This window comes from Peromyscus leucopus, chromosome 2 (genome assembly GCF_004664715.2).
Source record: "Peromyscus leucopus breed LL Stock chromosome 2, UCI_PerLeu_2.1, whole genome shotgun sequence".
Lineage (NCBI taxonomy): Eukaryota > Metazoa > Chordata > Mammalia > Rodentia > Cricetidae > Peromyscus > Peromyscus leucopus.
This window is the reverse complement of record NC_051064.1, coordinates 12,023,318-12,046,220: the sequence shown is the minus strand read 5'-3', so window position 1 is coordinate 12,046,220 and position 22,903 is coordinate 12,023,318. Positions and strand designations below refer to the sequence as shown.

The window sequence follows — 22,903 nt, the reverse complement described above, 5'->3', positions numbered from 1 at the left end:
TTATCCAAACTAAATAAAAGGTAAAGAGAGAATATCCAAATTAACAAATCAGAAACAAAGAGGGGGGACATAAAAACAGACACTAAAGAAATCCAGACAATCATAGGGACGTACTTCAAAAAAGCTCTATTCCACAAAATTGGAAAACCTAAAAGAAATAGATAGTTTTCTTGATAGGTACAGCTTACCAAAGTTAAATCAAGATAATATAAACAGCTTTAAAGGATCTATAACACCTAGTGAAATAAAAGCAGTCATTAAAAGTGTACCAACCGGGCTGGAGAGATGGCTCAGCGGTTAAGAGCACTGCTTGTTCTTCCAAAGGTCCTGAGTTCAATTCCCAGCAACCACATGGTGGCTCACAACCATCTGTAATGAGATCTGGTGCCCTCTTCTGGCTTGCAAGGATATGTGCAGACAGAACACTGTATACATAATAAATAAATAAATCTTTAAAAAAAAAAGTGTACCAACCAAAAAAGGCCCAGGGCCATATGGTTTTAATACATAATTCTGCCAGAATCTCAAATTATTCCACAAAAAGTATTTGCAGATTATATAAATATATATATATAGAGAGAGAAGTGACCCTAAAATTTCCACCAGGGAACTCCTAGAGCTGATAAGGAAAAAAAAAAAAAAAACCTTTTAACAAATTTAGGATACAAGATTAACTAAGAAAAAGAAATCAGTAACAAACTGCTGTGGATATTGCTCTATATAAATAAAACACTGATGACCAGTGACCAGGCAGGAAGTAGGTTGCCAGGCAGGAAGTAGGTGGGACAAGGAGAATTCTGGGAAGCAGAAGGCTGAGGGGGGAGACACTGCAGCCACCGCCAGGAGAAGCAGCATGTAAAGACGCCAGTAAGCCACCAGCCACGTGGCAAGGTATAGATTTATAAAAATGGGTTAATTTAAGATATAAGAACAGTTAGCAAGAAGCCTGCCACGGCCATACAGTTTATAAGTAATATAAGCATCTGAGTGATTATTTTATAAGTGGATTGTGGGACTGCGGGGCTTGGGGAATCTGGAGAGAAGCTCTCCAGCAACAACCTACCTATATACAAATGGAAAACAGACTGAGAAAGAAATCATTGACACAATGCCTTTCATAATAGCCTCAAATAATATAAGATATCTTGGGGGTAACTCTAACCAAGAAAGTGAAAGACTTGTATGATTAAAAACTTTAATTCTTTGAAGAAATAAATTGAAGATAACAGAAGATGGAAAGATCTCTCATGCTCATGGACTGGTAGGATTAACATAGTAAAAAATGGCCATCCTACCAAAAAAAAATCTACAGATTCAATAAAATCCCCATAAAAAATCCCAACACAATTCTTTATAGACCTTGAAAGGATAATTCTCACTTCATATGAAAAAACGAAAAACCCCAGATAGCTACAACAATCCTGAACAATAAAAGAACTGCTGGAGGTATCACCATACTTGATTTCAAGATGTACTACAGAGCTTTAGTAATAAAAACCACACGTATTAGCATAACACTAGACACATTGATCAATAAAATTGAAGACCCAGAAATAAATCCACACACCTATGGACACCTGATTTTTTTCATTAAGAAGCCATAAATACACACTGGAAAAAAAAAAGAAAACATCTTTAATAAATGGCACTGGTCAAACTGGATGTCTTCATGCAAAAGAATGAAAATAGATCTATATTTATCACCCTGCATAAAACTCAAGTTCAATCGGATCAGAGACCTCGACATAAAACCAGAAACACTGAACCTGATAGAAGAAAAGTGAGAATAGCCTCTACCCCATTGGCACAGAGACAACTTTGGGAACAAAACACAAGTGGCACAGGCACTAAGAACAATAATTAACAAGTAACCTCATGTAACTGAAAATCTTCTATAAGGCAAGGACACTGTCGATCAGACAAAGCAACAGCCTACAGAATGGGAAAAGGTTCTGACCAACTCCACACGTGATAGAGAACTAATATCCAAAATATATATATATACTCAAGAAACTAGTTATCAAAAAACAAATAATCTAATTTAAAAATGAGGTACAGATCTAAACAGAGAAACACTTAAAGAAATGTTCACTGTATAGGAGGTCCCCAGGCAGTGGGATCGGGACCTGTCCCTATGGTGATATTTTATTTGTGCTGAAATGTGATTTTATTTGTATGTTAATAAATAAAGTTACCTGGGGGTCAGAGCTAATAGCAAGCCATAGCAGAAGTCTGGCAGTGGTAGCACACGCCCTTAATCCTGATCACATGACAGGCAGATAGATCTCTGTGTGTTCAAGGACACCACCAGCATGGAGACACACACCTTTAATCTCAATACCAACCATAGAGACTTAGAGGTCTGTATAGACAGGCAGTGATGAGGAGGTCATGTGCTTGGTTTTACAACCAATGAAAAGGCACAACAGAAAATCAATAAAAAGACAGACACACAGGAAGTAGGTTTTTTTTCGGAGGGGAAGGACAGCAATGGCAGCGAGGGGTAAAAAAGGGGTTTTAGTCTCTGCTTGTAGGTACTGCTCTGACCTCTTGGGCTTTTAACTCTGCATTTGGCTCTGTGTTTCTTGTTTAATAAGACTGTTACATCTACATGTCCCTAGTGCATGAGTTGGCTTTTTGGAGCCTAGTGTCTATGGTGAGACACTTTGCACAGCCTTGGCACAGAGATGAGGGGCTTAGACCTGCCTCAGCTGAATGTACCAGGCTCTGCTGACTCCCCATGGGAGACCTTACTTGGAGGAGGTGGGAATGGAGGATGGGTTGTGGGGGAAAGGCTGAGGGGGTGGGAGGAGGGAGGACAGGGGAATCTGTTGTTGGTATATAAAATGAATAGAAAATCTCTTAATAAAAAAAGAAATGTTAAACCCCTCCCCTCAAAAAAAACAAAAAATAAAAATAAACTAAAAAAAAAAGAAAAGTTCAACCTCCTTAGCCATCAGGGAAATGCAAATAAAACTGCTTGGAGATTCCATCCTATACCTGTCAAAATGGCAAAAATTAATACCACAAATGACAGATCATGCTGATGAGGATGTGGAGCAAGGGGAACACTCTTCCGTTGCTGGTAGAAGTAAATTATATAGCCACTGTGAAAATTAGTATGGTGGTTCCTCAGAAAATTGGAAATTGGTTTACCTCATGACCCAGATAGGCCACTTTTAGGCATATACCCAAAGTACTCTCCATCCTACTACAAGGACACTTGCTCAACCATGTTCGTTGTGGCTTATTTCATAATAGCCAGAAACTGTAAATGACTTACATGTCCCTCAACAGAGGAATGGATAAAGAAAATGTACATTTATGCAATGGAGTATTATTTAGTTGTTTTAAAAAATGATATCATGAAATTTGCAGACAAGTGGATGGTACTAGAAAAAAACATCATTCTAAGTGAGGTAACCCAGACACAGAAAGACAAATGATATGTTTTCATTTATAAGTGGACATTAGCCACTAAGTAAGTCATAACCAAGCAAACTCTGTAGACACAGACAGGTTAGGTAAGGAGGAGGGGTTTAGGGGGGAGGGCTTATGGATCTCCTGGGAAGGTGAAATAGAATAGATTTATGGGTAGACTAGGGGTGGTAGAGATTGGAATGGGAGGGATCAGGCTTAAGAGATGCCTTGGAGGAATAGAGTGCAGGGATAGATGACTGGAATTGGAGACATTGGGGGGTGGCATGGAAACCTAGTGCAGCGGAAACTTCCTGGAATCTATGAAGGTGATCCTAATGAGGCATCCTAATAATTGGGGATACAGAGTGTCAACTGGCCATTTCTTGTAGTTAGGTAAGGCTTCTAGTTGCAATCAATTGAGTTGTTGGCCAAGGGGATCTTATGGAAATTCACAAACAACCCAGGCTGATGCTAAGACACAGGGTTGCTCTCTGCAAAAAGACAGTATGCCCCATTACTAGGGACAACATCCACACAAGTCATTGAACATGAGGAAGTTGAACTAATACATAGAGCCTTCACTCCAAGGTTCTAATCTCTTTGGTATGGAAAGGTACTCTAGAGACTATTGAGATCCAGCCCAGAGGTGAGTGACTGTTCATACCCAGGGAGGCTTGCCCCTAGCACCCATTCCTGGGCCCCAGCCTTTCCCGGGGAACAGCTGCCCAACTAGGCCACAGTTGCCAGCCAGCTGGTAGGGCTCCTACAGGAAGGTTCCCCTTCTCTAAGACCTCCCAGTGGACCCTGCAATCTACACACCCTGCCCCCACACCCATCCACCTGAGACCCCTGCCACTTCATGAGGCTTGGAAACCAACCCCCAGCTCCCATCTGGCCCAGACAGAGAGCTCTCATTGGGCCTAGAGAGAGAGCTCTCATTGGACAAAGAACTGTCATTGGACCAAGTGTAACTTCAGGAGACAGGGAATCTGCCAGCCCTCATTAGACCAAGAGTGGCTTTCTGAGAAGTATAATCTGCCACCTCTCCTTGGACCAAGAGAGGCTTCCTGAAACACAGAATCTGTCAGCTCTGACTGGACCAAGAGCCCTGATAAGACCAAGAAGGAATGCACGAGGAGATGAACAGACGTCAAGGCAGAAGTACATACAAAAACATAAAGAGCAATAGAGTATCACCAGAACCTAGCCCTTCTCCAACAGCAAGACCTGCACATCACAAGGTAGAAGAAGCAGAAGAAAACAAACTTAAGAATAGCATCATGAAGATGCTAGAGGCCTTTCAAGAAAAAATGAAATTGAGGAAAAGTTGAACAAAAAAGTGGAGGAAATCAATAAATAAATTGAGAAAAAGTCAAACAAAAATGGGAAGAAATCTATAAAGAAATAGAGGGAAAGACAAAAAATTGGAAGAAAGCAATAAATCCCTTAGAGACTATTGAGAGAGAGATGTGGACACCAACCCGACCACAAAACCTTTGACCTACAACCTGTCCTGCCTCCAAAATATGCTAAGACAATGTTGGCATGGACTTGTGGGGGTAACGCACCAATGTCTGTTTTACTCAAAGCCCACTGTATGAGAAGGAACCCATACCCAACACTGCTTGTATAACCAAGAACCAAGGACTAGATAGCCCAGAGACCTAGGGTAAAACTGAACAAACTGGTCAAAAAGAAAAGAAAAAAATTCAATAAAATAATTTCTAAATATTATTTTAAATCTATACTATGATATACTCATAGATCAAAGTGTGCTATGGGATAATTCTCTTGTAGACTGGTTTAATAAAATTGGCCATAGCCAGGCAGGAAGTATAGATGGGGCAAGCAAAGTAGGAGAATGCTGGGAAAAGGAAGGGCAAAGTCAGGAGTCTCCAGCCAGACACAGAGCAAACAAGATGACAAAGCAGAACTGAGAAAAGGCACCAAGCCACATGACTAAACATAGATAAGAATTATGGGTTAATTTAAGTATAAGAGCTAGTCAGTATTAAGCCTGAGCTAATGGCCGAGCAATATATATGTATGTGTATATATATATATATACACATATATATGTATATATGTATATATATGTATATATATATATTATTTTACAATACCATTCAGTTCTACATATCAGCCATGGGTTCCCCTATTCTCCCCCCTCCCACCCCCTCCCCTTACACCCAGCCTACCCCCCATTCCCACCTCCTCCAGGACAAGTTCTCCCCCCCCCCCCCGAGGACTGCGATCAACCTGGTAGACTCAGCCCAGGCAGGTCCAGTCCCTTTCTCCCAGACTGAGCCAAGTGTCCCTACATAAGCTCCAGGTTTCAAACAGCCAACTCATGCAATGAGCACAGGACTTGGTCCCACTGCCTAGTTGCCTCCCAAACTGATCAAGCCAATCAACTGTCTCACCTATTCAGAGGGCCTGATCCAGCTGGAGGCCCCTCAACCTTTGGTTCATAGTTCATGTGTTTCCATTCATTTGGCTATTTTTTTTTAATAATTGAGTAAAACTGAAATTTATTATAAGCCACAGTCGTCCTAGGGACCTCCATGCTATATATATAGCCTCTATGGTTCTATGGGTTGTGGTCTGATTGTTCTTTATTTTATATCTAGAATCCACCTATGAGTGAGTACATACCATGACTGTCTTTCTGGGTTTGGGTTACCTCACTCAGGATGATTTTTTCTAGTTCCATCCATTTGCCTGCAAATTTCATGCTTTCATTGTTTTTCTCTGCTGAGTAGTACTCTATTGTGTATATGTACCACATTTTTTTCATCCATTCTTCCATTGATGGGCATCTAGGTTGTTTCCAGGTTCTGGCTATTACAAATAGTGCTTCTATGAACATAGCTGAGCATGTATCTTTATGGTATGAATCAGCATTCCTTGGGTATATGCCCAAGAGTGGGATGGCTGGGTCTTGAGGTAGTTCGATTCCTAATTTTCTGAGAAACCACCATACTGATTTCCACAGTGGTTGTACAAGTTTACATTCCCACCAACAGTGGAGGAGTGTTCCCTTTGCTCCACATCCTCTCCAACATTGGTTGTCATTGGTGTTTTTGATCGTAGCCATTCTAACAGGTGTAAGGTGGTATCTCAGAGTCGTTTTGATTTGCATTTCTCTGATGATTAAGGATGTTGAGCATTTCTTTAAATGTCTTTCAGCCATTTGTAGTTCTTGTTTTGTGAATTCTCTGTTTAGCTCTTTAGCCCATTTTTTAATTGGACTGTTCAGTACTTTGATGTCTAGTTTCTTGAGTTCTTTATATATTGTGGAGATCAATCCTCTGTCAGATGTGGGGTTGGTGAAGATCTTTTCCCATTCTGTTGGCTGTCTTTTTGTCTTATTGACTGTGTCTTTTATGGCCGAGCAATTATAATTAATATAAGCCTCTGTGTGTTTACTTGGGTCCTAGTAGCTGCAGGCTGGGAAGAACCAGAGAAACCTTCTGACATGTCTTATCCAGTCATCATCAGAGAGACTTCTTCCAACAGCAGAGGGGAACATATGTAGAGACCCACAACCAGACATTATGTGGATTAAGAGTGTAAAGTAGAAGAGGTCCAAATCAAATCCCTCCCTTCAGAGCTCAGGGAATCCCATAGAGGAATTGGAAAGATTATAAGAGCCAGAGGAGGTAGAGGACAGCAAGATAACAAGGGTCTCTGAATCAACTAAACATGACACACATGAACTCACAGAGACTGAAGCAGCAAGCACACGGCCTACAGGGGTCTGTAAGAGGTCCTCTGCACATATATTTTAACTATTAGCTTAGTATTTTTGTTGGACTCCTGACTGAGAATAAGTGATTCTAGTGCCCGTTCTTGGAACTCTTTTTGTCCTGTTGGGTTGCTGTGACCAACTTCAACATGATAGTTTTTCCGTTACCTTGTTGTATTTTGTCATGTTTGGTTGTTATCTCTTAGAAGCCTGTCCTTTTCTAATGAGAGACAGATAGGAGTGGTTCCAGGGGGAGAAGAGGTGGAGAGCAACTGGAGAAATAGAGGGAGAGAAAACGATAGTCAGGATATATTGTATGGCAAAGGATCTAAGAATCTATTTTCAATAAAAGAAAACAAAGTCACTCTCCATAGCATGTATAGAGCTTAGTTGGGCCAGGCAAGTAATTGGCTCTATAGTCAGCTAATAAGCAAGTGGACACTAAAAGACAGCTATGTGAAATATACTGTCCCAACCAATACTTTACTTTTTTAGTTTATTTATTTTATATCTGGACCACAGTTTCCCCTCCTTCCTCTCATCCCTTTTCCTCCCTCCTCACTTCCATCCCCAGCCTCAATCCACTGCTCCTCTGTTTCTGTTCTAAAAGGGTCAGGCCTCCCTAGAGTATCAACAAAGCATGGCATATCAAGTTGCAGTAAAGCTAAGCACCTCCCCTTGTATTTAGCCCGGGCAAGGCAACCCAGTATGAAGAAGAGGTTCCCAAGAGCAAGCCAAAGCATTAGGGACAGCCCTGCTCCCATTGTTATGAATCTCACAAATAGACCAAGCTATACAATTATCACATATATGTAGAAAGCTTCAGTTGGTCCCATGGAGGCTCCCTGGTTCCAACCAATAATTTAAGTACTGCAGATAGTGCTTTCATATGTATCTTCCTATCTTTAAGAAGATAATTATTTTGGAGAAGAAAGACATATACATAAGTTTAAAGAGTTAAATAATATCAAAACTCTAGTAATGTTATTTTACAAAAAAAAACTGTTTAGCAAATACTGAGTTTTGTTACAACAATCTGAACATGTCATAAGCATAATCTTTAATAGCTGTCATTAATTAAGCACCATGTAAAGTTTCATTTATGAGTACTCTTTTCATAACTATTTTATAATTTAGGAGAAGAAGAGCATGATTAAATACTAATAGGTCTAAGAGATAGGACTCACCCCAAATATTTCTTTATAAAGTTACAATCTCTTAATATTGATACATTTTTCCTCTAGAATTTAGGTAAAGGCAAGTATAAATCCATTGTAAGTTAGCATTTTGGAAAGGAAGACAAATGTCTATTGACTATTTACTTTTATTATTTTTAAAACAATTTAGGGTGTTTGCTTTTTGCTGCATCTATAAAATTATTATTCTCTTTATATAGGGCTGTGACACACAGATGATTTATGACCTACTGCTAAGATTGAAATCCACTATTTATTTACCTGGTGACTTTGTCTGCAAAAAGGTGAGTGCATACTATTTTCAAGAGCATAGTTAATAATGCATTGGAAGAATTTGGACATAGGTCAATAAAGTATTTGAAATAAAATCTGTCCAGAGTGACTCCATATTATAAAACACTATGCCATATACTTAATTCTACAAAACAACAATAAATGCTTGGAGTTCAAAATGGAACAAGATAATATAGGTTCCATTGCATATGTCATGGGATAGACATGTAGGTAGTCTGAAAAGGCATTTGTATAAATATAAATTACCTATCATAATTTACCATCAAATTTAAATATGTTAAATGAAGGACAAAAATATAGACATGATAGGTGCTTTTGCTTTTCCTGCTTCATCAGCAAGCTATCTGTTATTTCTATTTTGCTCACACAGTTAGTAGATAATCAATGCCAAATTTTTAAGTCTTCATTGTGAATTTGATGACTATAAAAGTATTATATGTTTATTATTTCTTAAATAGAAAACATAAAAACTACAAACATGAAATTCTACTATGAAGAAATAGTAACTTCATATATTATGCCTGTCTTTCTATACATATTGATGGGTCTCATTATGTTGCACTGGCTGGCCTAGAATCCACTATATAGGTCAGTCTACCCTGTAACTCATAGAGATCTGCCTATCTCTTGTCTCTCAAGCATTGGGATTAAGGATGTGTGTCACCACAACAGTCTCTGATCATTATTTTTTTTATTAAGAATTTTTTATTCATTTTATATACCAATCACAGATACCCCTCTTCCCTCCTCCTACCCCTTTATCCTCCCCCCTCCAATCCAGCCCCCATTCCATCCTGCAAGAAGGTAAGGCCTCCTACGGGGAGTCCGCAGAGTCTGGTACATTCAGTAGAGGCAGGTCTAAACTCCTCCCCCTGCTTCAATGCTGTGGGAAGTGTCCCACTATAGGTAGTGGGCTCTAAAAAGCCTGTTCATGCACCAGAGATGAATTCTGATCCTACTGCCAGGGATTCCCTTAAGCAGATCAAGTTACACAACTGTCTCACTATACAGAGGGCCTAGTCCAGTCCTATAGAGGCTCCTCAGGTGTTGGTCTAAATTTCATGAGTTTCCACTAGTTTGGTTTGGTTGTCTCTGTAGGTTTCCTCATCATGATCTTGATGCCTTTGCTCATAGAATCCCTCTTCTCTCTCTTTCTTCAACTGAACTCCTGGATCTTGGCCTGGTGTTTGGCTGTGGATCTCTGCATCTGCTTCCATCAGTTACTGGTGAAAGGTTCTATGATGACAGTTAGGGTATTCACAGACTCTGATCATTATCTTAAAAATAATTAAGAACATGTCTATAACCACAGCACTCAGGAAAGGTTGGAGCAAGAGGATCACAAGGTCAAGATCAGCAGGAGCTACAGGGAGTTCTAAACCATCAGTTCTAAGTCATCCTCATTTATGGAGCAAGTTTTTGTCCAAAAAAGAGAGAGAATGAGATCCTGAATTTTATATGTAGAGAAACTAACACAATGATAAAGTGAACAATCAAAATTTAAAAACAGAACATAAATATGCATATATGTAACATTAAAGTGGAAGTAAATTGTCTAGGTGGACAAAAGAGACTAACAGGTGAGATTAAAAAAGAAAGAAAAGGTAGAGGGGTATGGTGGGATGTGTTCAACATGTAATATATACTTGTGTGAATATTTTAAAAACAAATAAAGTTTAAAAATAAAGGAAGGTGAACAATACAAAAAATTGGAGATGCCCTGAGGCCTTGGAGAGTTCACAAGTGAGTGTAGATGCAAAGCACTCACTCCATTCCAAAACAATGTAGAATAAATACCAGGTTATAGGACAAAAGCAAGGGCAGCTGCTGGGAGACTTTCTGAAGAAGAAGAAGAAGAAGAAGAAGAAGAAGAAGAAGAAGAAGAAGAGGAGGAGGAGGAGGAGGAGGAGGAGGAGGAGGAGGAGGAGGAGGAGGAGGAGGAGGAGAAGGAAGAGGAAGAAGAAGCCTGTAGCAAGTCTTGGGAAATAAACTGAAGTGAACTCAGTATTACCTGAGTATGGAAAAGAACTAGCTTGTATCAAGGCAGATAGGAAGGAATTTGTATCTGCAGGAATAATGTAGAGAACTACAGTAAGAGACATGTTAAAATAATTTTAAAATATTTATTTCTTAAGCAATAAGTAGGATTTTTTGTTTGTTTGATTGTAGGCTTTTGGGGGGAGTGTTGTTGGTTTGCTTGTCTGTCTGTCTGTCTGTTTGTTTGTGACAGGGCTTCTCTGTGTAGCCATGGGTATCCTGGAATTCACTCTATAGACCAGGCTAGCCTCAAATTCACAGATCCACCTATCTCTGCTTCCCAAGTACCCAGCTGCAATAAGCAGTTTTTAATATTCTGGGACAGGTACTATAATGGGTAATGAGCAAACAACCACCAAAGTCCTTCAGGGGTTTACAGTCTAGTGCTAAGCATCCTATGAACAAAGGAGTCTGGGCTGCACACCTAGACATTCAGCTGGTCCTGATAAAACCCACATATTAGCCTAAAATAAAAAAAATCCTAGCTGATTCTAAAATACAGCCATGAGAATGATTGGCTTGATGGAAGAGGAAGGAAACAAAAATTAAATTAGTTTAAAACTGTAAAATGTCCTCTTATATAAAGAGAAACAGAAGTTGTTAGAGGAAGGCAGAGTAATGAAGGCACTTATTTATATTGGAAGTTGGGAGAGAGAAGTTGTCAGTTTGTCAGCTGTGACCTTTGTAAAAATCTAAAGATAAATAGTGCTTTAGTAAAATAAGAAAAAGGAAATCGATGGGCTAATATTTTTATGAGAAGTGCAGCAATGATCTGAGAAGCAAGGCAGAATCTGCCATATTCAAGGAATGGAACCAAATGAGGGACTAAAAAAGTGGGAAATCAAATGAGGTGTGAAATATTTCAAATAATCAGATGGAGACACAGCTTATAAGTGGGATCAATCAGATGAAAGAACATGAAGTCCAAAGTGGGTGTTTGGCACCTGGAATAGAATGAAAGCTGGCATTAAGAGTTCATGGCATGGTATGAGAAAGAAGGCTGGGCCTGTAACTGGAAAGGCACCAACATTATTAATGAGATTGATGAAGATAAATGAGAAAGGGCTATCGAGAAGGAGCTGTCAAAGATAGAAGAGGAAGGAAGGAGAGATTCCTGCATACTGGAAACCAAGCATATGCATCCCACATAAACTCATCCAGGTAGAATACAGGCTGATTATAAGTGAAATAAGTGAAATCATGCTCCTTAAAATGGAAGAGAGAAAAAAACCAAAAGAAAGAATCAGCGTGATTTAAGACTTCCTTTTGGGGGCAGTGGCACACTGGGGTAACAAAGATGTCACACAGTAAAACAGATTTAAGTTGTTCTAGTGGCTGAAGAGGTTGGTTATTGAGATAACACTTGCACCTTGAAACAGCACAAATTTGCTAAAGGAAACATGAGGTGCAGAGAGGCAGCTTTCTCATTTCTAGCTTATCATAATATCAAATTCACCCAATAATAAAAACAAGTGAGTGGCTAGAGATGAGGAAAAGAAAGAAAAAAGTGAAGGGAAGAGTAGGCAGAAGGCACAAGAATGCAAATCTCTCTTCTTCATTTTTGCTTTTGTTTTTATTTCTAAATGAAGATTTACATGATACTAGACACTGACAGAGAAGAAAAGCTGTTACTTAACCAAAGTTTAGGTAGCTAAATTCAATTTGATATGTATTTTACTATTTCCACAAAAACTTGCATGTAGCAGGAATCTTAAAAAGTTCTTATTAATAAGACTAAACCCAAGGCCATTTATTGGGGTGAATGCTGGAAGATCAGAGAAGCAGAACAAGCCACAGCCACCTCTCCTTGCCAATTCCTCAGCTGATCCTGTTTCCTCAGACTGGAAACTTCTGAGTCATCATCCAGAATGGATCTCAGCTGAATTGCTGCTCAAAAGCCTGAATGCTTAACCAGGCCAAAAGCTTCTAGTTTCTGGTCTTCATGCCTTATATACCTTTCTTCTTTCAGCCATCACTCCCTGGGATTAAAGGCTCACTTCTTGGGATTAAAGGCATGAGTCACCATGCTTGGCTGTACCGAACACACAGAGATCCAGGTAGATCTCTGCCTCTGGAATACTAGGATTAAAGGCATGTGCTACCACTGCCTATCCTCTATGTTTAATATTGTGGCTCTTCTGTTCTCTGACCCCAGAAAAATTTATTAGCATGCACAATATTTTGGGGAACACAATGCCACCACACTTGCAGAGAAGGGGAGAGGAAAACAAATCATGCTCAGTTAGAGGTTACCTAAGTATCCCAAGCAATTGCAGGGTTCAGGTCTGATATTCTAAACTGCTTTGGAAAAACTCGTGGGGCTTCAAGACTACTTGGGAGTTTTCTTGGGATGCTGTGGTGCCGTACAGAAAATAACCACCAAGCTTTTCAAAGGCTTGGACTTCTGGGACTTAATTTCCAAAGATTCTCATGCAATTTCTACAGTGGGGTTTTGGGAGTTTAGTCTCCAAAGGAGCTCTTCATGGTGCTAATGGTCTAGGAGCCACACTGAGTACCATCTCTCTTTTCTGTTGAGGTACCCTGAGTACCATGATGCTCCCCACTAGCCTTGGAAATAGCCCCCAGAACAAAAATCCTATTTTTTTTTTGCATACACACTCACTAAAAGTTACTTTGTTCTACCTGAAATGCTAGCCTTTCAACACTTTCTCCAAATTAGCACAAGAACAGTCTTAAGTTAGGTTCGATCTTGCTTTACACATGCTGTCAGCCTCTATTCTCTTGAAGTGATGTCTACTTCATCTGAATGCTAATTAAGCTTGAAAAAAATGCTCAAATTAACCCAGAAATAAGCAAGAGGTAGTGAAAGTTTAGACTCGTTGATTATGCCTGATCTCCTTGGGAAATTATCAAAATGATCATTAAGAAATAATTAGAAGTACTGAACTATATTTAAGTACCCATTATGTACTTGTACTTACAGTCTGTTGTAATAACTGCCTTTGAAACATCATTCCAGCTCCTTGAAATTACTTCACGCATGCAAATAATAATAATAATAATAATAATAATAATAATAATAATAGGAATATGACTCTGGCCTAGTGATCACTTACTAGAGTAAAAGGACACTAATTTTCAAATGACTTTCTTTATTATTAAATTTTTCATATTATTTCATTGGTTATTAAGATATCAGTCATGATGCTGTATTCATTGTTAGATGTAGTATATCTGTATGCATGTCAGGTGATATAGATGTTGTCAGTTTTAATGCTGTCACTTGCTAGCCTCGTATTTTTGCTTGAGACACTTAGCTTACTTAGCCTCTATTTCCAATTTTCAAAAAGAGGAAATAAGAGACACCTCTCACTGGAATTTTTGCAAGAATTAAATGAAGTACAAAATATTTTCCAAATGAAAAACAGGGCACTCTGAGGGAACAAATACATGGTTTAAAGCAAGGAGCTATACAAATATCCAGTATCTAGATGATATTTTAAGTTTTATTTTTATTTATGTGTATGTATACATTTCTGTGTGAGTATATGCTACATGCATTCAGGTGTTCCAGGAGATCAAAAAAGGGCATTAGATTCCCTGGAGCTAGAGTTAAGGCAGTTGTAAGCTACCCAATATGGGTATTAAAAATTAGCAGGGTGGTGGTGGCATATGCCTTTAATCCCAGCACTTGAGAGGCAGAGGCAGGCAGATCTCCGTGAGTTCGAGGCCAGCCTGGTCTACAAAGTGAGTTCCAGAAAAGGTACAAAACTACACAGAGAAAAATCTCAGGAAAAAAAATTAACTACTGAGCCATGTCTCTAGCCTCCTATTCTGATGAATTTTCAAAGTACTGCACAAAGGCAAATTATTATTGACATTGAAATTATATAAATAACTATAATAAAACCCATATATATTACAGTTTCTGCTTCAAACTATATTATTATATAAATATATGTTTAGGATAAGAATTTTGATTTTTCAGATATAAATTAAGAGGTAAAATTTTATGATAGTATATTTCAACTTGATAATTATAAAGCAATTGATATTCAGGAAAATAACCCTAGGTATCACAGGACTTTGGAACTTCCCAGAAACAGTTAAATTACATTTTCTTCATTCATAAATGAGTGCCTTTTATACATCATGCCTTGCACTCAGTTCTGTCATGACAGAGCATAAACTATAATCAATGCAACTTAATTTTCAGTTGTTTTAGTGTATTCTAATCCATTGAAAGTACAAGCAATGGGAATATTTAATAACTCAGTGCAGTCCATTCATAAAACAAGAGTAAATTTATTGCATTAATGTTATATTTTTACAGCTTAGCTCATTTTTATTGTTATATATGAGTATAACAACAGACTAGGTAGTTTATGAAGGATAACGGTTTATTTAGCTCATGGTTCTATGGTCTAAAATGTCCACAATAATTTTACTGGCATTTGACAAGGACTTTCTTTCTCAGTGAGTCACAATGTGGCAGAGCGCACCACATGAAAAAGTAAATCAAACTCATCAGAAAAGAAATAATCTCTCTGGTAATAAACTAACTCATTCATGAAGGCAAAGTACTCATGACATAATTATCTTTCAGGGGCCCTATCTACAAACACCACTATTCTGTGAATTTAAAAATTAAATTCTTAACAATTGAAATTTGGGGGAAGATATTAAAACCACAGCGATAGCTCAGAGTGATTAAAACTCTACTTATTTTGACACTTTTTTAGGGACTATTACCCAAATAATGGCCACTATTACACAAACTGGCCTATTTAGAATCTAATGACCTGGGCTGAAGACATGTCTTAGCAGTTAAAAGTGTGTTTTGCAATCATGGAGACTGGAGTTGAGATCCTAGCACCCATGCCTTTATCTCCAGGTCTCAGAGGAGGTGGATACAAGAGAACTTCTCTGGCTTACTAATTTCCAGAAGAAAAAAAGGAAAAAACAAGCCTCAGGTTCAGGAAGGGACCTTGCCCCAAAGGAGTACATAGAGAGCTATCAATACAGGACGATACCTAAACCCTTTCCTGGCCTTTATACACACACACACACACACACACACACACACACACACACACACACACACACTTGAATAAACAAACAAATAAATTTAACAACCTATTTTGACTTAAAATGTTAATATGATTCTTGTATGGCATGCTTAATTTTTTAATAGAGATTGGAATTATTTAACATAAGATTATATTTATAACTTAATATTTATTATACAGCAAAAATACAGTTGGGGACGCTGACAAAGCATATACATGGGAAAGACTGAAGAAATCAGGTACAATCACCCTTAATCCTAAATCTGAAGAATCACATGGGTACATTTTAGTCAACCACAAAGACAAGCAAAATATCTCCACAAGTCCATCTGTATCTTCAGTCCAAAGTTGTTTTTAGGTTGGCTTCGGGGGAGGGGGAGCTGGGAGAGTAGAAAAGGAACATATGTATATATACGGCATTCACTCATGTGTGTACGCATGCTGGTACATGTGTGTGTGGTTTCATATTTGCAGATGAGCCTACATGTATATATGTGTGTGGACACCAAAAAGGTTGACATCAAAGGTCTTCCTACACTACTGTACATTTACTTACTGAAACAAAGCCTCTGATTAAACTTAGAGCTAACCAACTCAGCTTGTCTAGCTAGCCAGTCTGCCCAGGGAACCTCCTGTCTCTATTTGCTGAGCACTGGGATTATAACCAGGCCATCATACTTGCCTGGCTTTTGTGTAAGTGCTGGGGATCTGAACTTCAGTCTTTGTGCTTTCACAAGAAGAACTTTATTCCTTTCAGCCCTCTTCCCCATTTGTTTACATAATTCTTAGATGGGATTGGACATATAACTACATGAACACCTGTGGCTCATATTCTAGTTTAGACAGTAGGTACATATCAAAAAAATCATTGTGTTTCCATTAAATGTTTAAAATATCTACCCATAGTCTTGTGCACTTCCCTATTTTATTCATACTTGAATATCCATACTGCCTCTGAGGTGCAAAATACATCATTGATCAGTAACTATATACACATTCCAGGAGATAAATTGTTAGTTGTTGCTCTGACCTTGAAATTCAGCAAATACAAACAAGTACTTAGCGAAAATAGCTGCACTGACACCGACTTTCAATATGGAATAAGAGCTTCAAGGTCTTCTATTTCCCAAATCACACCTCAGTGACACAGGCAGAAGACAAGTTGGACTTTGAATGACTGAAACTCAGGCTCTTTTGTTACACAGAGCATCTTCTTTTGGGCCAAGCAGAGGAGACCAAAGTCAGAAGACTCAACTGTCCATATGATCAGTTACATTTTCTGCCCTTGCCCACTCCTGAAATAACATACTGACCAACGTATCTCTTCATGTCTTGTGATGATTTGCAGGGCTCACACGGTGGAAAGTACTGTCTTCCAGCACTCTGACTACCCCAGGTCTTAAAATAAATACTTTCACAGTGATATTCCCTGCTTCCTTTATTTGTATTTACTCCTCTATAAGATCTTAGATTTCTTCATTTGGGTTATAATTGTTAAAAAATAAAATGACTACAATTTCCTTTTTTTATATGGCATTTAGGGAGAAATTGGTAAGGAAATGTACATCATCAAGCATGGAGAAGTCCAAGTTCTTGGAGGCCCTGATGGTGCTCAAGTTCTGGTTACTCTGAAAGTTGGAGCAGTATTTGGAGAAGTCAGGTATCTGAGAGACACCTTGTAAATATCTAAGCCCATCATTTGTCATAAAAGGACTTAGGTTACAAAATAAACTTTCTACTCTAGTTTATCAAATGTCTGATATTCTGCTGAAAGCATTGGAAAAATGAGGATGTTCACATTTCTTTCACTTTTTAACCCTTCTCTCAAAAGAACACAAGAAAGCAGGTTATGCTCTTCAGTACTAGAACCTAGGCCAGTGCCTGGCTTGCAAATGATGCTCAATGGATGTTGAATTAACATGCACATTAGTGAATGAATAGAGAGTGGGAGAGTTCACTGTTAGAATACTTTTGTTAGGCCAACAAAGGGGTTTTGAGTAGGTTAGTAATGTGATCATGAATGTGGGACCAAGCTGCCATAGTCAAAAGCCCACTTGATTCACCTGTTGACTTTGTTCCTTATGTAACCCTCCTCTTCTTCAGTTCCTTCATCTTAATAACTAGAGTTACAATAGTGTATACAGTAGAAGTTGGTAAATTAGGTTAATTTGTTTAAAATATTCTGAGTCTCTCATCTAATTTTTACTCAATAAGTATTAGCTAGTGTTACCATTGTTTCCTATTGGCCAGGAGAATGTAAGTATAGAACAGAGTAGAATGAATAGGGAAATTCCCAAGAGCAAGAATATAAACAGCAAATTTAGACATGAGATGAGCTAACACTTCCATGCATTATCGCATTTAAATTTGTTTATTATTCATCTAAAATGTATTTATGAGCCGGGGGTTGGTGGTGCATTCCTTTAATCCAGAGCCACACAGATCTCTGTGAGTTCAAGCCCAGCCTGGTCCACAGAGCGAGATCCAGGAAAGTGGCCAAAACTACACAGAGAAACCCTGTCTCGAAAAAAACAAAACAAAAAAAAATGTATTCACTAAGTGCCTAGCACATGCTAGATTGTGAAACATCTCTCAAAACTCAGGGAATGCACTTTAAGAAGAATAGACAAATTGTGGTCCTTTATTAAGGTAGGAAGAAACTGAGAATAGTTATATAATTAACTAATAGGGCAAATTCACACTGAAATATGTTATGAATGTAGAAGATTGTAAGAAACTGATAAAGGAGTCGACTGTAGATCAAGTAGTTGAGGATGGACTCAATATAAAATATTTGCCCTGGGCTTTGAGGCAGTAAATAAATATGGAGCCATTTAGAAATAGCCAATAGAAATAGCCAAACATAGAACAATCTAATCTGGTCTATGGACAGGTAAATCATCACAGCAGGTAAACAATGAGCAAGGAAAGACATCTTGGCAAGTTGAGACCAAAGGTTGAACAAGGGCTAGGTTATTGAAGGCCTTTTAGACCATGGTAACAAATTTATGTTTTATTCTCCTATCTGAGTACTAACCAGCCCTGACCATGCTTAGTTTCCAATATTAGACAAGATCAGACATATTCAGAGAGGTATGGATATAAATGTGCTTGTCTCAATATGAATGGATGTCAGTAAAGGGTTTTAGGGAAAAGAATGGTGCAATCAGTGTGATTTTAAAAGACAAGGCCACCAGATTTGTGGAACAGAGACAAGAGACAGGTGAGAAAGCAACGCAGGAAACCAGTTGCACATGAGCTGCCGTGATCCAGTAAAAGATGGCAGGGCCTTGAACTACAAAGCTAGTGCTTAAAAGCAGAAAGTAACACACTGACAACTAGTTATTAATTATCTCACATTGAGAAAATTGTTATTTCAAATTGCCAAGTGTCTTGACCAGAATAAGAGCAGCCATGAGTGACAAAAGTAACACTCTAACCCAAGTCCTCATGGGTAAGTATCCGATGATCTCATCATACCACAGAAGGCATTTGATACGTCCAACTTCACAGCAGCTAAGAAGTTACCTGAGTTTCAGAGATACAGACAGTTTCAGGTAAATTCATACAAATGTGTGGGTTTCCTTAGAATGCTGAAGCATAGTAATCTTCTGGTGGTAATATGGCTTTGTTTTTAAATATTTTCTTCTTTCTTAACAATTACATGGGCACATCGTTGACCTGCACTGGAGTAGTAGGAGAAAAACTTCTTAAACTATCCAAGACCTGTATTCTTAGTCTGTTTTCCATCACTTCCTTACAGGAAGTGCTTTCAAATGCAATTTAATATTTCTGTGATTTAATAATCACTGTTATCTTCAAGGCCATAAAATATACAACAAATCTAGTCTGAGACATTACAGAAATTAATTAGCTGCCCTTCCCGAGGACTGTATTCCCTGAAAAGTAAAGCTTGTAAGTGCAAGTACATTAATTGCTGATATTATTGTCACAGGAGGAAATAACCCAAGAATAGAATCCAGGTGTTGCTGGGTTAGCACTAAAGTAAGCCTGCGCTCCTGACTACAGCACTGTCAGTCCCTCAGCCATTTGGGCTTCAAAAGTCAAGCTGAAACAGTAAGGCAGGCGTTCTCTAAGCCTGCAAGAGTCTCCTTAATTCAAGCAAAGAGGAGGTTTTTGCCTTAATTCACTTCTTGGCTGTGGCTGGAAAAAAAGAAGAAGGATATGTCTGCCTTTCCCAGATGCTCATAGACTTCACAGGCCCACATCTGTCCCCCAGCCCTAGGCTCCAGTCATGTATTCCAGATGGAAGCCTGTCTGCCAAGCATCCAGACACTGGAAAGATCTGGTAATAGTGTTTACTACTCAGAAATGCTGTGACCTTTGTTAAAATGAGCTAAATCTAGCACTGTCACGTAGCTTTTTTACAGATTTATTTTTTCTTAGGAAAACCTAAGAAAGAAAAGGATGCAGGGATTTCAAGGACATTATATATTAATGCAAAAGCCCACAGCTAAAATATAGATTTACAGCCTGCCATGGAGAAAATCCAGACTACATTCCAATTAACATCCAAAAGTACTAACACCCTATGCTTGTAAGTGCAAGTACATTAATTGCTAAAAGAGAGAGAGAGAAGGCCCAGGTCTGCCTGTTCTGACTCCATTCTCACCCTCACAAGTATGTGCAATGTCAAGTCTTTATTTACCATATGTATTTAAGCATGTCTCCTTGGCCATCTGTATCTGCTAAGATCTCATTTTTCTTGAAATGATTGGATTTATACCCTTGTATTTCTCTCTCGATTTTAGTAGACCTCCTAGAAAGGTCCGGAAGTAAGAAACTACTGCTTCCCTCAAGGGCCTCAGTAAATGAAAGGTCCCATCCCAAAGGTTTAAATGTTTGAGTAATGATGAGCATATGGGCATTTCTCACAGTAGAATACCATCCCTCGGAAGATTCCCACTGATTCGTCAAGAGCTGATTCAAATGGCATCTCTTTAAAACCATCTTTTCAATATCCCAAAACAGATCATAGCTCCTTGCTCTTTGCTTCCACAGCATTTCATTCATTATATTACAATTATACTAATTCCTAGTTAATTTGCTTAGACAGACTTTTCAAGAGATTGTATTGTTAAAATATAAGAACTAGAAAGTATTCATCTCTATATTACCAGCATCTACATGTAAACTATACAGTGCATAGTAGTTTTTATTTATATCCTGCCTATATTAAAAATAATGACAGATCCAACCATATGATTAAATATTCAAGTTCAACTATCAAAGTATTCACAGGAAGCTATAGAATACAAGTGCTACACAGGGCCATTATGTCTTTCCGATCCGCAAGTATTTGAAGCTACTTTGTATGTTAACTAATCCTTCACTGTAACAATGCCAGAGGTAATTAACTTGTAACAAGAAAAGATTTGTGTGGATTCCTAGGTTGGAAGTTCTGCTCCATGGTCAATTAACTCTGTTGCTATTAGCCCATGTCAAGACAATACAGCATGACAGGACCATGTGGCAAAGCAACATTGTTTACTTCATGGCTGAAGTCGAAAGAAAGTGGGGAGGGGGTTAAAGTCCCACAGTCCCCTTTAAATCACAACCCTAATAATCTGAAGATTTCATGCTGACTTTTTTTTTTTTCTTTTTTTTTATGTTTCAAAACAGGGTTTCTTTGTGTAGCCTCAGCTATCCTGGAACTCATTCTGTAGACCAGGCTGACCTTGAACTCAAATATCCACCTGCCTCTGCTGTGAGTACTGGGACTAAAAGCATGTGCCACCACTAACTGGCAAGTCTTTCTCATGTGGATTTCTGGGGGGACACTTAGGATCCAAATTACCAAGGGCTGGTCCTACAACAGCTGGAGTCACCACCCTTCTATGACCTCTGCATTGGCTCCTACCTCCAGGTTCCAGCCCTGCTTGAGTACCTGTCCTGACTTCCTGCAGTGTGGTATATGATGTGGAAGTATAAGCCGAATTAACCCTTCACTCCTGTCATAGTTCATGTTTCTATTGCTGTAAAGAGATACTGTGACCATGGAAACTCTCATAAAGGAAAACATTTCATTGGGGCTGGCTTACATTCAGCGGATTAGTCCATTATTGTCGTGGTGGGAAGCATGGCAGAGCACAGACAGATGTAGTGCTGGAGTTCTACATCTGGAGTTCTACATCTGGATCTTCAGGCAACAGGAAGGAAGAATGAGCCCCTGGGCCTAGACTGAAACCTCAATGCCCACCAAAGTGACACACTTCCTCCAGCAAGGCTACACCTATTCCAACAAGGCCACACCTCCTAATAGTGCTCTTCCCTATGAGCCTATGGGAGCCATTTTTCATTCAAACTCCCATACCTCCCCAACTTGCTTTTGGTAATGGTGTTTCATCATAGGAATAATAACCCTAACTAAGACAGCCTTCTTTAGATCCAGCTGTACACTTTTGAAATTAGTGATTGATAGGGGAGGACCCATTTCCTTATGGGTGGTACTATCCCTGCACTGGTGGTCTTAATTTCTATAAGAAAACAGGCTGAGTAAGCCATGAGAAGCAAGCTAGCAAGCAGCATTCCTCCACAGCCTCTACATCAGCTCCTGCCCTGCTTGAGTTCTTGTGGTGACTTCCGTCAGTGATGAACTATGATATGGAAACGTAAGGCAAATAAGTCCTTTCCTCTCCAAGTTCCTTTGGTCATGGTGTTTCATCATAGCAATAGAAACCATAACTAAGTCTGGCGGTGGTGGCACACGCCTTTAATCCTAGCACTTGGGAGACAGAGGCAGGTGGATCTCTGTGAGTTCCAGGCCAGCTTGGTCTACAGAGCAAAATCCAGAACAGCCAAGGCTACAAAAAGAAACCCTGTCTTGGAAAAAAAAAAAAAGTAAAGAAAAGAAAAGAAACCATAACTAAGACATTCTCCAATCCAATAACAAGTGTTTTTATGAAAGACAGGAAGAGAGTAAGTCCTAAGACTGAGGCAGGAACTGCAGTCATGCAGGCAAGAAATGCCTGCATATGCATGGCAGATACAAGAAGTGTTCCAGTAGAGTCATTGGATGAAGCACACCCTAGTTGGCACCTTAATTTTGAACTTAACTTTGTAAAGTAAACTTTTGTAGCTATAGGGTACTATCTGGTGGTAATTTGTTACAGTAGCTATAGGAAATTAACATAATATCAAACCTTTATAATTTAACA

At 38.8% G+C, this 22,903-nt stretch overlaps 1 protein-coding gene across 1 annotated transcript in view; it reads left to right on the top strand.

Annotated features, from left to right (window-relative positions):
• The window catches only part of Cngb3 (cyclic nucleotide gated channel subunit beta 3), a 172,135-nt gene that overhangs the window by 135,113 nt on the left and 14,119 nt on the right, over positions 1-22,903 (top strand). The window contains exons 14-15 of the mRNA XM_028885175.1: positions 8,565-8,648; positions 17,267-17,385. Coding sequence (XP_028741008.1) covers positions 8,565-8,648; positions 17,267-17,385 — 203 coding nt within the window. The remainder of the gene's footprint in view (positions 1-8,564; positions 8,649-17,266; positions 17,386-22,903) is intronic.